Raw genomic sequence first — 12,599 nt, 5'->3', positions numbered from 1 at the left:
TCTATTTTATTAAAAACTGACTTCCTAAATTGATTTTACAACCCACTAATGGATGTAACTAGAGTTTGAAAAATACTGCTGTAGGTAATAATTTGTGTATGATTTATATGTTAATTATAAGTCTTTTATGCATACTTAGTAAAGCAGGCTCTTTAGATCTCTCTTTGGCGATTTTTAAATTATCTGTTCCTAGAATGGAGGAAAGTATTTTCATGTACGATATAGCACATCTCACATAATTTCTGGAGCGTAATGTTTTATTGTTGAGCCTCCTAATTTACAACATGTCTTTTGAAATTTGCTTATAAAATTTTGTCACAGGGAGCAACAATGTTAACCTAATTACTCATTATTCACTTATTTTCATTTTTTAAAATAAATGACTATAAATAACTGTCTCTTGAGTTAGGATCAGGGATATCATAAAAACGTCACTAGCGAGACATATTTTAGTATTAATACTGATGCAAAAAATGAAATAGAGACCAAATATTTATATATATAGCACTATATATATTTTTATATATTGTATACTCATATCAAAACTTGCCATTTCTCTTAAGTAGCTGATAAGTTGCTTTCTAATTTTATAAATTACACCACACCTGTGAAAATATGGACAACTATTTTATATTTTTGCTGCTATATAAGACATTTAATGTTTATACAGAGAGCTGAAAAATTACAGAGGTGATGCAATGGGAATTGATGAACATTTTCACCTGAATTTCCACTGGCCTTTTTCAGCCAGAATCATCTTGATATTCTCTGAATATTCTTTTAGAAATGAATATGGTATCTGTTTCTTCAATAAATACACATACACACATTATAGGTATATGTGTATATACATTTATACAAGTGTATGTATATATACACATATATACACACATGTATATAGTCTACATATGTATATATATTTCTGTGTGCACTTATACACACATGCACACATAATGTCCTTTGGTTTATTTTTAGACCATTAATGTGAAATGAATTTTCGATGATTTCCATTTATTTTTTTCTTGAAATCTAAACTGGTTTAAAAAGACCTTTGCAACAAGTAATAAATTTCTTTTAAAAAATCATATTATTACACTTTAAAGCATGATATAGAGAAGGTCACAGGGTGTTAGAGAAGACAGAAATCCATGCCAATATGGGAGAAAAGAAAGCAAATGGGGTTTTCAGATTTCTCTCTTAAAGTGGCCACTTTCAGGGAATTGAACCTAGTGCTCTGTGTTGCTGGCTTGAAGGAAAGGTGCTCCAGGCTAAGCTCTGTGATCCCACAGGAAGGGAGATGGTGCCTGGAGAGGCTGAAGACAAAGCATTTCTTGGGAATGGATGTGCATTGGGACTGGGGATGAGAAGCAATCTCTGGGTAGGTCACTTTGGTAATGTCTAGTTGGGAATGGAGTGGTGACTTTTGGGATTGACCGTAACCTTTGGGTTGCATGTTAAATGGTCTCAGGGACTGCTTAGTTGCCGAGAAGGTGGCTGTGTGCTTTCCTCACAGAGGTCTTCTCTCACCTCCTTCAGGCCTCAGGTTCCTCTGGGATGAACTGCATGGCCCTGTCTTGGTAGAAGAGGCTCCATACAACTGGAGAACTATGTGAAGATAGCGCTCGCATCTTCAAACGTGCCCCTTTAACCTCCCATGACTCTTCCAGGACAGAGGCCTTTTTCCCAACACATTAATGACATCAAACTGTGGGGGAGTATGAGATTCCTCTTCCATTATACTACTTGGAAATCAAAGCCCACATCTGTGTGTGTAAAGCTGTAAAAAAAAAAAAAAATTACTCCTGTCGCCTCTCACTCAGATCAGATTGAGAAACCTCAAAGTGACTTAGGAAAAGGGACATTCTTGTTTGAAAAGCTAGTAAACTACTCTTCACCAGGTGTGTTTCCAGGCTTGTCTGAATTTTTTTTCTCTTTTGGATAGCTATGTGAGGAGCCCCAGAAAATTGGGGCTGGGATGAACTCTATACAAACTGAGAAAAATTTGGGCTGCTCTAGCGGATTTTAACATCACTCAGAGCAGCAGCTGGTGAGAGCACAGCCACGCTAAGTTTTATATTTGCCACGACGGCTGAGTAGAGTGAATTATCTTGGCATTGGTAGTAAAATATCCAGCACTCATGCTTCCTGGATCTCTTTCCCCATGCAGTAACTAGGGCTCTCTATGAATGGCATCTTTTGAATCACACCACCTTAATCTACATCCCTGGCAAATCTCATTAAATTCAAAACATCGCTCCCCAAAGGATTTATAGCACAGTGTCTCCTGTGCTTTCAGAGATGTGGCGCTCACCCCCTGTCCTCAGCTTTGATTTTCTTGTTACGTAACAGCCCCTTGTTTGAGACCATGGACAATTGTTCTTGGAGTCACTCTATGTGGCTTTTAAAATATGTTCTTTTCTCTTCTCAGAAACAAACAAAAAAAAAATTGAGGGGAAAGCTGTCCCAGTTTTTTTTTTTTTTTCAGGATATCACCGATTTGAATGACAGAAATAAAGAATTTAGAGTCACACATAGGACATGGATGTTGGGAACGCTATATTTGGGGCATAGAGTAAAAAAGATTGTTTCCATTGTAATGAAAATAATCATTGACAGTGAGTGAAGCTTCAGATTAAGAAGACGGAATTCCCTGTACGGGTGATGGAATTGCTAGGTGCCTGCCTGAAACGTGGAGCGAGGACAGAGGCGGAGCTGGGGAGGGAGGGCGGTGGGAAAGGCGGATGTGCAGCGCTAGTTCTTGTTAAGGATGCTTTTCAGGCTTCTCTCCACGGCTTCGTCCAGCTCTTCCTCCAGCTCCTCTTTCTTGGACATGGCCAGCTTGGACTGGTAATCCCGCACCACCTGGTCGATGTACGGAGCGCTCTGAGTGCCATGCAGCATCAGGGTCCACTCCTTCAGCACCCCCTTCTGCGGGGCGCTGCCGACAAATCCCAGCTCCAGGGTCCAGGTGCCTCGGGCGTCTTCCCCCCACGTGTGAGTGGTCATGAAAGGCCACTTGTCAAAGCCCACCTTGGAGTCGTCATCCCTTGGACGCCGGCTCAGCAAAATGGACTTGGTGCCCATAGGGGAAGTCATGTTGATGTTCAGGTCTCCTCTCCTGGTTGCGTTGACCGTGATGACAGCCTGGACATGCTCCAGGTAGCGGACAAAATTTTCCTTCCCCTCACAGGCGTCGGTTGTGAGTGTCAGCACCAACTTGCCAGTGGATGGTATTTTCCTGAGGGCAGAGTGAAGAGGAGATAGGATAAGCAGTGGTGGGTGCACCTTACAAGGGATTTTGAGGGCAGCTTCAGGTAGCAGAAAGGGCAAGGGCTTTGGGGTTGATCAGAGAGACCTGGGTTTAGTTCCCACACTGGCTGTGTGAGCCTGAGTTAAGTTACTTATCTCTTTTTTTTTTTTTTGTCTTTTGAGACAGGGTCCCACTCTGTTGCCCAGGCTGGAGTGCAGTGGTGTGATCTCAGCTCACTGCAACCTTCAGCTCCTGGGTTCAAGTGATTCTCATGCCTCGGCCTCCCCAGTAGCCAGGGTTACAGGCATGTGCCACCATGCCTGGCTAATTTTTTGTATTTTTAGTAGAGACGGAGTTTCACCATGTTGGCCAGGCTGGTCTTGAACTCCTGGCCTCAAGTGATCCAGCTGCCTTGGCCTCCCAAAGTGCTGGGATTACAGGTGTGAGCCACCATGCCCGGCTGTGAGCAAGTTACTTACGCTTGGAACCTTCTGTGTGGAAGGAGAATGTAGCAGATGCTGTGATGTCCCTCCTGAGTCTCCTAAGTCCCTTCTGAGTTCACCTGCAGCTGAAGCTCCCTTGCACCTCCACTGCTTCCTACCCCAGGCACGAGAATCTCCCCGTGTTCCCCCTGGGCTTCCTCCCACCTCCGTGGAAGCCTGCACAGCCTGTGTGCTGGGCCGCCCAAAGGTGGCAGGGATTTAACCTTTGAGGGGTAACTCTCTCCCAGTGACTGACAGGTTTTTACCCTGGTTTCTCTATTCCTCAGCGTGACAACTCAGTGTCCCTAGTGGGACTGAGCTCAGCTGCTCACGGTGGCAACTCGCTCATTAATGCACTCTTCATTGGCTTTTCTCCCCTTCCTTATTTTACATCTCTAATTCCTCACTTGTGTTACCTGGGATCATTTCTCAAAAAACTGTCAGCACCCAAGTCTTGTCTCAGGTTGCACTTTTGGGACAACCCAGACTGAGGCAGGAACTCATAATGCCTTTCTTTCAAAGTGCCAAGTACTTTGATAAATAGAAACTGTTGCTAATATGACTTCCATTACTACCATTAAGAAAAGCTGGGCCGGGCGCAGTGGCTCACGCCTGTAATCCCAGCACTTTGGGAGGCCGAGGCGGGCGGATCATGAGGTCAGGAGATCGAGACCATCATGGCTAACATGGTGAAACCCTGTCTCTACTAAAAATACGAAAAATTAGCCGGGCTTGGTGGTGGGCGCCTGTAGTCCCAGCTACTTGGGAGGCTGAGGCGGGAGAATGGCTTGAACCCGGGAGGCGGAGCTTGCAGTGAGCCGAGATCGCGCCACTGCACTCCAGCCTGGGTGACAGAGCGAGACTCCGCCTCAAAAAAAAAAAAAAAAAAAAAAAAGAAAAGCTGAAAATAGGTAAATTAATTCCAGTGAAAGGCAGTCCAATGAATGATCAGGAGACTTTGGGGGACTCTTTGGCGAGAGTCGGAGAGAGGTTAAGCCTAAGTACTCTCTAGGCTGTCCTTATAGGCAATCTCCTTTCTGGAGATGGCCTTCTTGGAGTGGGAGAAGCTCAAAGGTTCTTGCACTAGAAAGAAGGAAAAAAGGAAACCGCATTTGAGGATTGCGTGGTGTAACAGAAAGACTCCAGACTTTGAGAATAAACCCATTTGGATTAGAATTCTGCTTCTATGTTTACTGCTCATGAGAGCTTGGGCAGGTTATTTAAGTACTCGAAGTTTCACTGTCATTGTGGATGGTTCTTTTTTTTTTTTTTTGAGACGGAGTCTGGCTCTGTCGCCCAGGCTGGAGTGCAGTGGCGCCATCTCGGCTCACTGCAAGCTCCGCCTCCTGGGTTCACGCCATTCTCCTGCCTCAGCCTCCCGAGTAGCTGGGACTACAGGCGCCCTCCACTGCGCCCGGCTAATTTTTTATATTTTTAGTAGAGACGGAGTTTCACTGTGTTAGCCATGATGGTCTCGATCTCCTGACCTTGTGATCCCCCCACCTCGGCCTCCCAAAGTGCTGGGATTACAGGCGTGAGCCACCGTGCCCGGCCGGATGGTTCTTGTGTGGTTAAATAAGACCATGTATGAAATACCAGGCACAGGCGTCGCTCCGCCCCCGGGGAGAACAGGCGCTACCATGGAGGAGTACCATCGCCACTGCGACGAGGTTGGCCTCAATGCTGAAGAAGCCCACAATATTGTCAGAGTGTGCAGATGGGGTTTTAGGTGGTGAAGATTATAATTACAACAACATCAACCAGTGGACCGCAAGCATAGTGGAATAATCGTTAACACATCTGCTTAAGTTGGGAAAAGCTTATAAATGTATTGTGAACTCTGCAGTGGTCCAGAAGAGCGCATATGGCTTTCGCACAGCAGCTCCTGTTTCTGGGATACCACATTTGATGGAACCTGTACTGTAAGATGGGAGAACTGGACCATGAACTGTATTGTCAATGTTTTTGCCATTGCTGTTCTTTAACTGACTAAAAATGTTGGGTTAAAGCCATTAACTTAATAATTTGTCAGTGTATCCTTTCAAAAATAGTTATTTATTAGTGTGCTAGATGACAAGTGTGCAATATACTTTAAAGCTATCAACAAAAACTGAATATTGTAAGCAAGCGATATCATAGTAATTGGCAGATTATCTCATATTCTATACAGCATCATTTAAATACGAAAAATTTAATGCTAGCAAAAAATAAATGCAGAAATATGGCATGACATGAAAATACAATCTTACATTTACACTAGCTTTTCACTAATATTTTGTACCTAAGGTGATGGGGAACTCCATTCAGATAATAAAATTCTCTTTCAGCTAGAGAAGTTAACAGGAATAAATATATGAACAAATAAGCTGCAAGGATAAATGTGGAGAAAATGATGAGAATTAGCTAATATCTTTTCATTTTTTAAAACTTTCTTCCCCTCACTTCGTTGTACATAATATTTAGTGGAAAGTAATTTTTAAAAATTTTCTATCAACTAATAGCATAGTAACAGCTATGATTAACTTGTTTACTTTTTCTGAGGATTAGTAAATCGATTTTTTTTAATTTCAAATTTTTGGATTTATACTTGAGGGTGAATTAAATCTGGTAAACTGAATTTCCTAGTTAAACAAGATTAGTTGCAGTATATGATGAACAGTATATGACTCAAACAGCTGCCTTACAATTCATTCCATGTGGAACAAACATTTATCAGATGCCTATTATGGGCATATGTCTCTGCTAAGCACTATAGTTATCAATGTGCTGTGCAAATGCTAAGTTCCTTTTAGCAATTGTTCAGTTGGAAGACAAGTATTAATATTTGGGGAAGGAAAAAAAACAGTTGTTTTACACGGGAGGAAAAAAGTGAGTCTGGTTACACATATAGAAGTAAGCAAAATGAAAAGCACTTATTGCTTTCTGACAGAATGATAGATGTAATTTTAAGAGTTGCTCCTAGCAAGTTAAAAATGCATATAAAATATGCAACTCTTAGTTAAAGGCCTTATTATCAGTCTTATCTATACAAGTAGTAAATTTTGTCATTGCTTTAATTACAACCATCTGTAAATAATTTTGAAGACTTATGTGGGGTTCAAATTGAGTGGAATAAAGTATAGATTAAAAGTATACAATCATTAGCAGGTTATCTCAGGGCTTATGAAATGTAATTAAATTTATTAAGAAAATAGATAAAAATTAGGGTACACAGCTGGCCACCAAATGCGAAGTCAATCTGTTACTTAACCCTGCAAACAAAATCAGTTTTCATATTACCACTAATACTTATAGAGAGTGGAATCATAACTCATTGAATTTTGGAGAGGAATAAACTTAGTGTTAATATTGACAATATTAAGGCAATATTCTTGTAGGAATACCATGTGCATGTTGGATATTTTGCCAAATAACAATAATTAATACCTGTTAAATGTTTAATAATAATATTAACAAAATAAAGGAGTTCAACGCAGTGATCTTTGTTTTTGGCACATCAAAACTTCTCAGTCATTATTCATGTTTCTTTATGCTGCTGGTTTTTGTGCCCTTGAAGATTATAATGGTGACCAACATATATATGCAGACTTATTTTTTATTATTGTTGTTTAAGCCTGATTTAAGAAAAAAATATTCATACCTCGTGAACTTGCTATCTGTTCTGTTCCTAGTTAAAATATAATAAATATTATCTTCCTGTGCTGAAAAATAAATAAATAAACGAATCAATAAATAAAATAAAATAAAATACCAGGCACAATGCTTGGCACATGTACTGGCCCATTGCCTATGCAAATACCCTCCCTCAATATGGCTTTTATTTTGGAGTATAAATAAAATATTTTTAAACACACATCTTGTAAAGCACATTTACAAAAAGACAGTGGTCATGTGCCCAGTTGGCGTAAAGCCTTGGTTCTGCATTGCCCTAGGAACCAAGGCCATGAACCTGGGAGGGCTTGCTGAAACATACAGTGCAGTTCATTAATACTCTCTGGAGGAACTTTACAAATATAGACTTAAACGGTTTCATGGAGTACTGCTGTATTCCCCTCTCCCACCCCTGGATACTGATGCTGAATGATGTATGGAGTGTCCATCAGCTATGGGGATCCAGTGATGGTGGGGGTGGTCTTTCTGTTCCCAGGATCTGGGGAAACCATCCATTTGGTGGAAAGCAGGCATTAAGCCAACTTTGCAGGTCGGGGTAATGAGGGCCATAACCTGGATTTCTCAAAGATGGTGCTATTTATTCAGAACAAGATCAGAAACAAAACAGGTAAGGTGATAAATAACTAAAGATTGGGCTCTAGCCCAGCAGTGGACAGCTGTGTAGGGTAGCACAAAGAGTCTCAGAGTACGAGTCCAGTTGTGGGCAAGTATTTGCATGATCTGAGCTATTAATTCCTGCCCTGAACAGTTGTTGGCAAGATAAATTATCCTACATATACATTATATATGTACATATATATAATGTGTCTATATGTGTATATACATGTATACTCATATACATAGTATATTTACAAATGTCTAGACCAGCACTGGCCAATAGGACACTCTACGATGATGGAAATATTCTATATATATAAAATCTCTAGTATGGTAGCCACTGGCTACATGTGGCTAATGAGCAATTGAAACATAGATCATGTAAGTGCTGAAATGAATGTTCAATTTATTTTATTCAATTTTAACTAATCTAATATGTTATTATATAACCACATGTGGCTGGCTGCGTCTGTACTGGACAGTGAGGGTCTAAATTGTTTATGTATGTTGAATTTGAATCTGATAAGAACAACAACAACAACAGGCAGAGAGTCTCTTGGCCTTCTGTTTCAAGGGCATTCAGTTTTTTCCTGGCTCACAGGCTCTAGGAAAAGCAGTTGGGGAAACTGCAGCTTTGTTTCGCAGGTTTTCTGGCCACCTCTCTGGAGGTCTCTGAAATATTCATCCAGAACCTCAAGGTATGAGGGAAATGACACATTCTATCACAGGGTTTCTAGGCAGACAAGCAGCCAGGCCCAGAATCGGACTTTCCTTCTAGAGTTGAGCCAGAGGGGCTTTGGGAGTCTTTGCGAAGCACAGTTGCAGGAAGCAGAGAATGATAACAGGAAGAGAGAACCTGGCTCTGAGTTCTGTGTTGAATTTGAGCTCTCTTTTCTTTCCTGTAGTCTAGGGCTTCTTGAAAAGTTTCAAGAAGGAAATTCACAAGCCAACAACCAAAGACTGTAACTGAGTGGCAATCATTATAGATATTATAAAACATCACTAATCATCTGTCAAGTTCAGTAGTCACTATTATCTTAAGAATTCAGAACACCAGCTGAATTCTAAGAAAATTTGTTTTCTGTCCCAATTTGCACCCAGGACCCTTGTGGACTGGAGTCATAGTGACAGACCCTTTACAAGTCAATTTGTAGAAACTCTGGCAGAAAAATGGCATTGCTTCCCTTGTGGAAAACTGAAAATATTTCTTCAATTGGCTAAGAATCAGAGATGAGACAGCCACTTTTGCTAGAAATAAGACCACAGCCCACCATACATGAAGTTTCTGTGAATTAACTATAAGGTCCTTCACTACGTGAAAAGAGTTGTTCTAGTGCTGAGATGACCTCTTATGATGGAAGGAGAGAAATATGGATTAGACTAAACCTGAGATGACCTTCAGGCATACCATAGCTAAGGGTGTTTTGGTAGATAGTGATAGTGCCTCATTCAGATCCCCTTCCCTGGGCTGTGCACCACCCCAGCTACTGTGGGCATTGGCTGCTAACTGTGGTCTTCTGCTTGTGTCTCTGAAGAATCACCCTCATGAGCTATGGAAACCTGGCTGAAATAAGAATACATAAAACCAACGCTCTTGCCCCCAAGCGGGACAACTATGTGGTGGCGTTGATGCTCCAAAGCCCCCAGTGGGTCAGGCCACATGCACATACCTGGTTCCACATCCTTTCTTGGCTACTTCTGCCCCTCCCAAATCCCTCACTCTCTTACAGTCCTCCCTGAAAAGCCCTCCCTCAATAAAGCACATGTACTCAAACCCAATCTCAGGCTCTGCTTCCGAGCAACCCAACCTAAAACAGGTGTTATCTGTCTCTGGAGAAGAGCAATTGGAAACTGATTACCACATCCCTCTGCACAGTGTCTGAGGACTATTGACTATATTCATGTCATCGTTGGTGATACAGAATATGGGCCTCATTCCATCTGTGGGCTCAGTCACCCTCACTTCTTTTGCTTTCTTTAAAAAGCCCTTAAGAAGTTATTGTAAAGATAGATGTAGGCCGGGGACCACTTTGACATTAAGGGCATGGCAGAGGAGCCTGGAATTTGAGTCCCAAGAAGGAGCCTCACTGGCAGAACAACAAGGGCTGGTGTGTTCCTGTCTGTGTGAATCTTCCATGGTGGCTGTTGTATCTGTTTCTCCCAGGAGCCCCACGCTCATGGGGAAGGCCTTAGCGACTAAGACTAAGGGAGGGAAAATGACAGTGAGGCTGAGAAGGGGAAACTAGAACACAGGCCACCGATTGCCCAGGCTAAAGGTCTTATTTGAGAGTGAGTGGTGTGCATTTGTGATAGAGGGTGCAAGGGAGAGATGGAGGGAGACTGAAAGACATATTCCATGCACCTTGGAAAGCCGAAAGACAGGTGGGAGTAGGGACAAACACACAAACTTGTGTTAAGAATCACACATTTTCCTAGAAGACTTGGACACTGGGGTGTGCCTAGGGGTCACAGGCCATGCTGGCTTTGGAGCATCAACGCCACCACACAGTTGCCCTGCTTGGAGGCAGGAGCATGGGTTTTATGTATTCTTATTTCAGCCAGGTTTCCATAGCCCCTGAGGGTGATTCTTCAGAGACACAGACAGAAGACCACAGTTAGCAGCCAATGCCCACAGCAGCTGGGGTGGTGCATAGCCCAGTGAAGGGGACCTGAACGAGAGGCACTGTCACCATCTACTGAAACCCCCTTAGCCATGGTGTGCCTGAAGGTCATCTCAGGTTTGGTCCAATCTGTATTTCTCTCCTTCCATCATAAGAGATCATCCCAGCACTAGAACAACTCTTTTCACGTTGGTTGAGGAGTCTGGCTTTTTTAGCACCACGGAGAGACTGCCAGCTAGAAAAACTCCCCGATCCTGCCCTGCCACGTGAACTGCTTCCTGCACAGGAGCTGGGTCTGCTGAGAGAGGAGACATGTGGCTGGACTCTTCTGAGAATATTAAGTTACTATGAAATTAAATTAAAAGCATGCTGTGAATTCCAGAAGCAGCGAACTTGGTAGAGAAAGAACACCATTCTCCCCTCACAGGTCAGGTTTTTGGCTGGCATTGTGGCATTGGGAGAGCCTAGGAACAGTATTTTCCAGATGTTTCCTGTTTCTCTCTTTATTTGCTCACTTGCATTTTCTGATTTTCTTACAGTGACCATGTATTGCTTTTATGAGAAGAAAAGGAATAAAACATTCTTATTTTAAAGCAAAAAGGAGATACATGCTCAGGAATTGTCAATTTATAAGAAGGTTAAATAGGAGGAGGTTGGTGGTGGAACAAAAAGAGGCTCTGCAGAAACATTTTAAATAGTCACAGGGTGTTAGTTTCCAGGCCATGATCTGGAGCTCATTTGCTGCAGAAAATGAAGCATGCTTTCTGGAGGTTTAAGAGTTCTTAGGTCGGGCGCGGAGGCTCACGCCTGTAATCCCAGCACTTTGCGAGGCCGAGGGGTCAGATCACGAGGTCAGGAGTTCAAGACCAGCCTGACCAACATGGAGAAACCCCGTCTCTACTAAAAACACAAAAATTAGTCAGGCATGGTGGTGTGTACCTGTAATCCCAGCTACTCAGGAGGCTGAGGCAGGAGAATTGCTTGAACGCGGGAGGCGGAGGTTGCAGTGAGCTGAGATCACGCTACTGCACTCCAACCTGGGTGACACAGTGAGCTCGATCTCAAAAAAAAAAAAAAAGAGTTCTTCTTTGACCTATTAGAGGTAACATGCAAAATCCTAGTGTTCCAGTCTTATAAAAGACAAACTTGGGGTTGTGGGGGTGGCTTGTATCTTTATTTTATTGTGTATCATTGCAAGTAAGTGTTTAAACTGCCTTGTGTCAAGAAATAGGTGTTGCTTCCCAGGAGGCCCTGGGGAATGCTTCTTGTGTTATGAATCTTCAACTGTAAGATAAAGTTATGAAGCTGTGGCCTGGTGTGGTGGCTCATGCCTGTAATCCCAACACTTTGGGAGGCCAAGGCAGGCGGATCACCTGAGGTCAGGAGCTCGACACCAGCCTGGCCAACATGGTGAAACCCCAGCCCTACTAAAAATACAAAAATTAGCCGGGTTTGGTGGTGGATGCCTGTAGTCCCAGCTACTCAGGAGGCTGAGGCAGGAGAATCGCTTGAACCTGGGCAGTGGAGGTCGTAGTGAGCCAAGATCGTGCCACTGCACTCCAGCCTGGGCGACAGAGCAAGACTCTGCCTCAAAAAAAAAAGAAAAAGTTATAAAGCTGTGATTGTTTTGATAGAATAATCACAATAGTAACAATGACAGCCACTCTTTCTCAAGTGCCCAAGATGCCTGCTTTTGTGGCAGTCACATGAGGACACTCAGCAGGTGGCCATGGTGAGGTTTTCTCCTCCCCCTGTAGCAGAGTCAGGTGGGCACGAACTTGTGCAGGAAGCCTCTGCAGCTCGGGAGTGCCGGTCCACAGTCCCCCAGGTGGCACAGGGCCGAGCACACGCTGACCTCTCACTCCCATGCTGCTTCCGGCATTGATACCAGGTTTTAACATTTATTTCCAAATTCACTTAAACTTCAGAGCTGAATCACATATTTTGGCACAGCCTTAAAGGAGCTCAGTGAACAGT

The 12,599-nt window shown here is 42.8% G+C and overlaps 1 protein-coding gene and 1 pseudogene across 1 annotated transcript in view; one reads left to right on the top strand and one right to left on the bottom strand.

The window, feature by feature from the left end:
- Positions 1-239: 239 nt before the first annotated feature.
- The window catches only part of PCSK2 (proprotein convertase subtilisin/kexin type 2), a 259,004-nt gene continuing 246,644 nt past the window's right edge, over positions 240-12,599 (bottom strand). Inside the window, exon 12 of the mRNA XM_004061834.5 lies at positions 240-3,238. Coding sequence (XP_004061882.1) covers positions 2,752-3,238 — 487 coding nt within the window. The 3' untranslated portion in view covers positions 240-2,751. The remainder of the gene's footprint in view (positions 3,239-12,599) is intronic.
- On the top strand, positions 5,344-5,773 carry LOC101145219 (dynein light chain Tctex-type 3-like; annotated as a pseudogene).

This window comes from Gorilla gorilla, chromosome 21 (genome assembly GCF_029281585.2).
Source record: "Gorilla gorilla gorilla isolate KB3781 chromosome 21, NHGRI_mGorGor1-v2.1_pri, whole genome shotgun sequence".
Lineage (NCBI taxonomy): Eukaryota > Metazoa > Chordata > Mammalia > Primates > Hominidae > Gorilla > Gorilla gorilla.
This window is presented reverse-complemented; position numbering and strand designations above follow the sequence as displayed.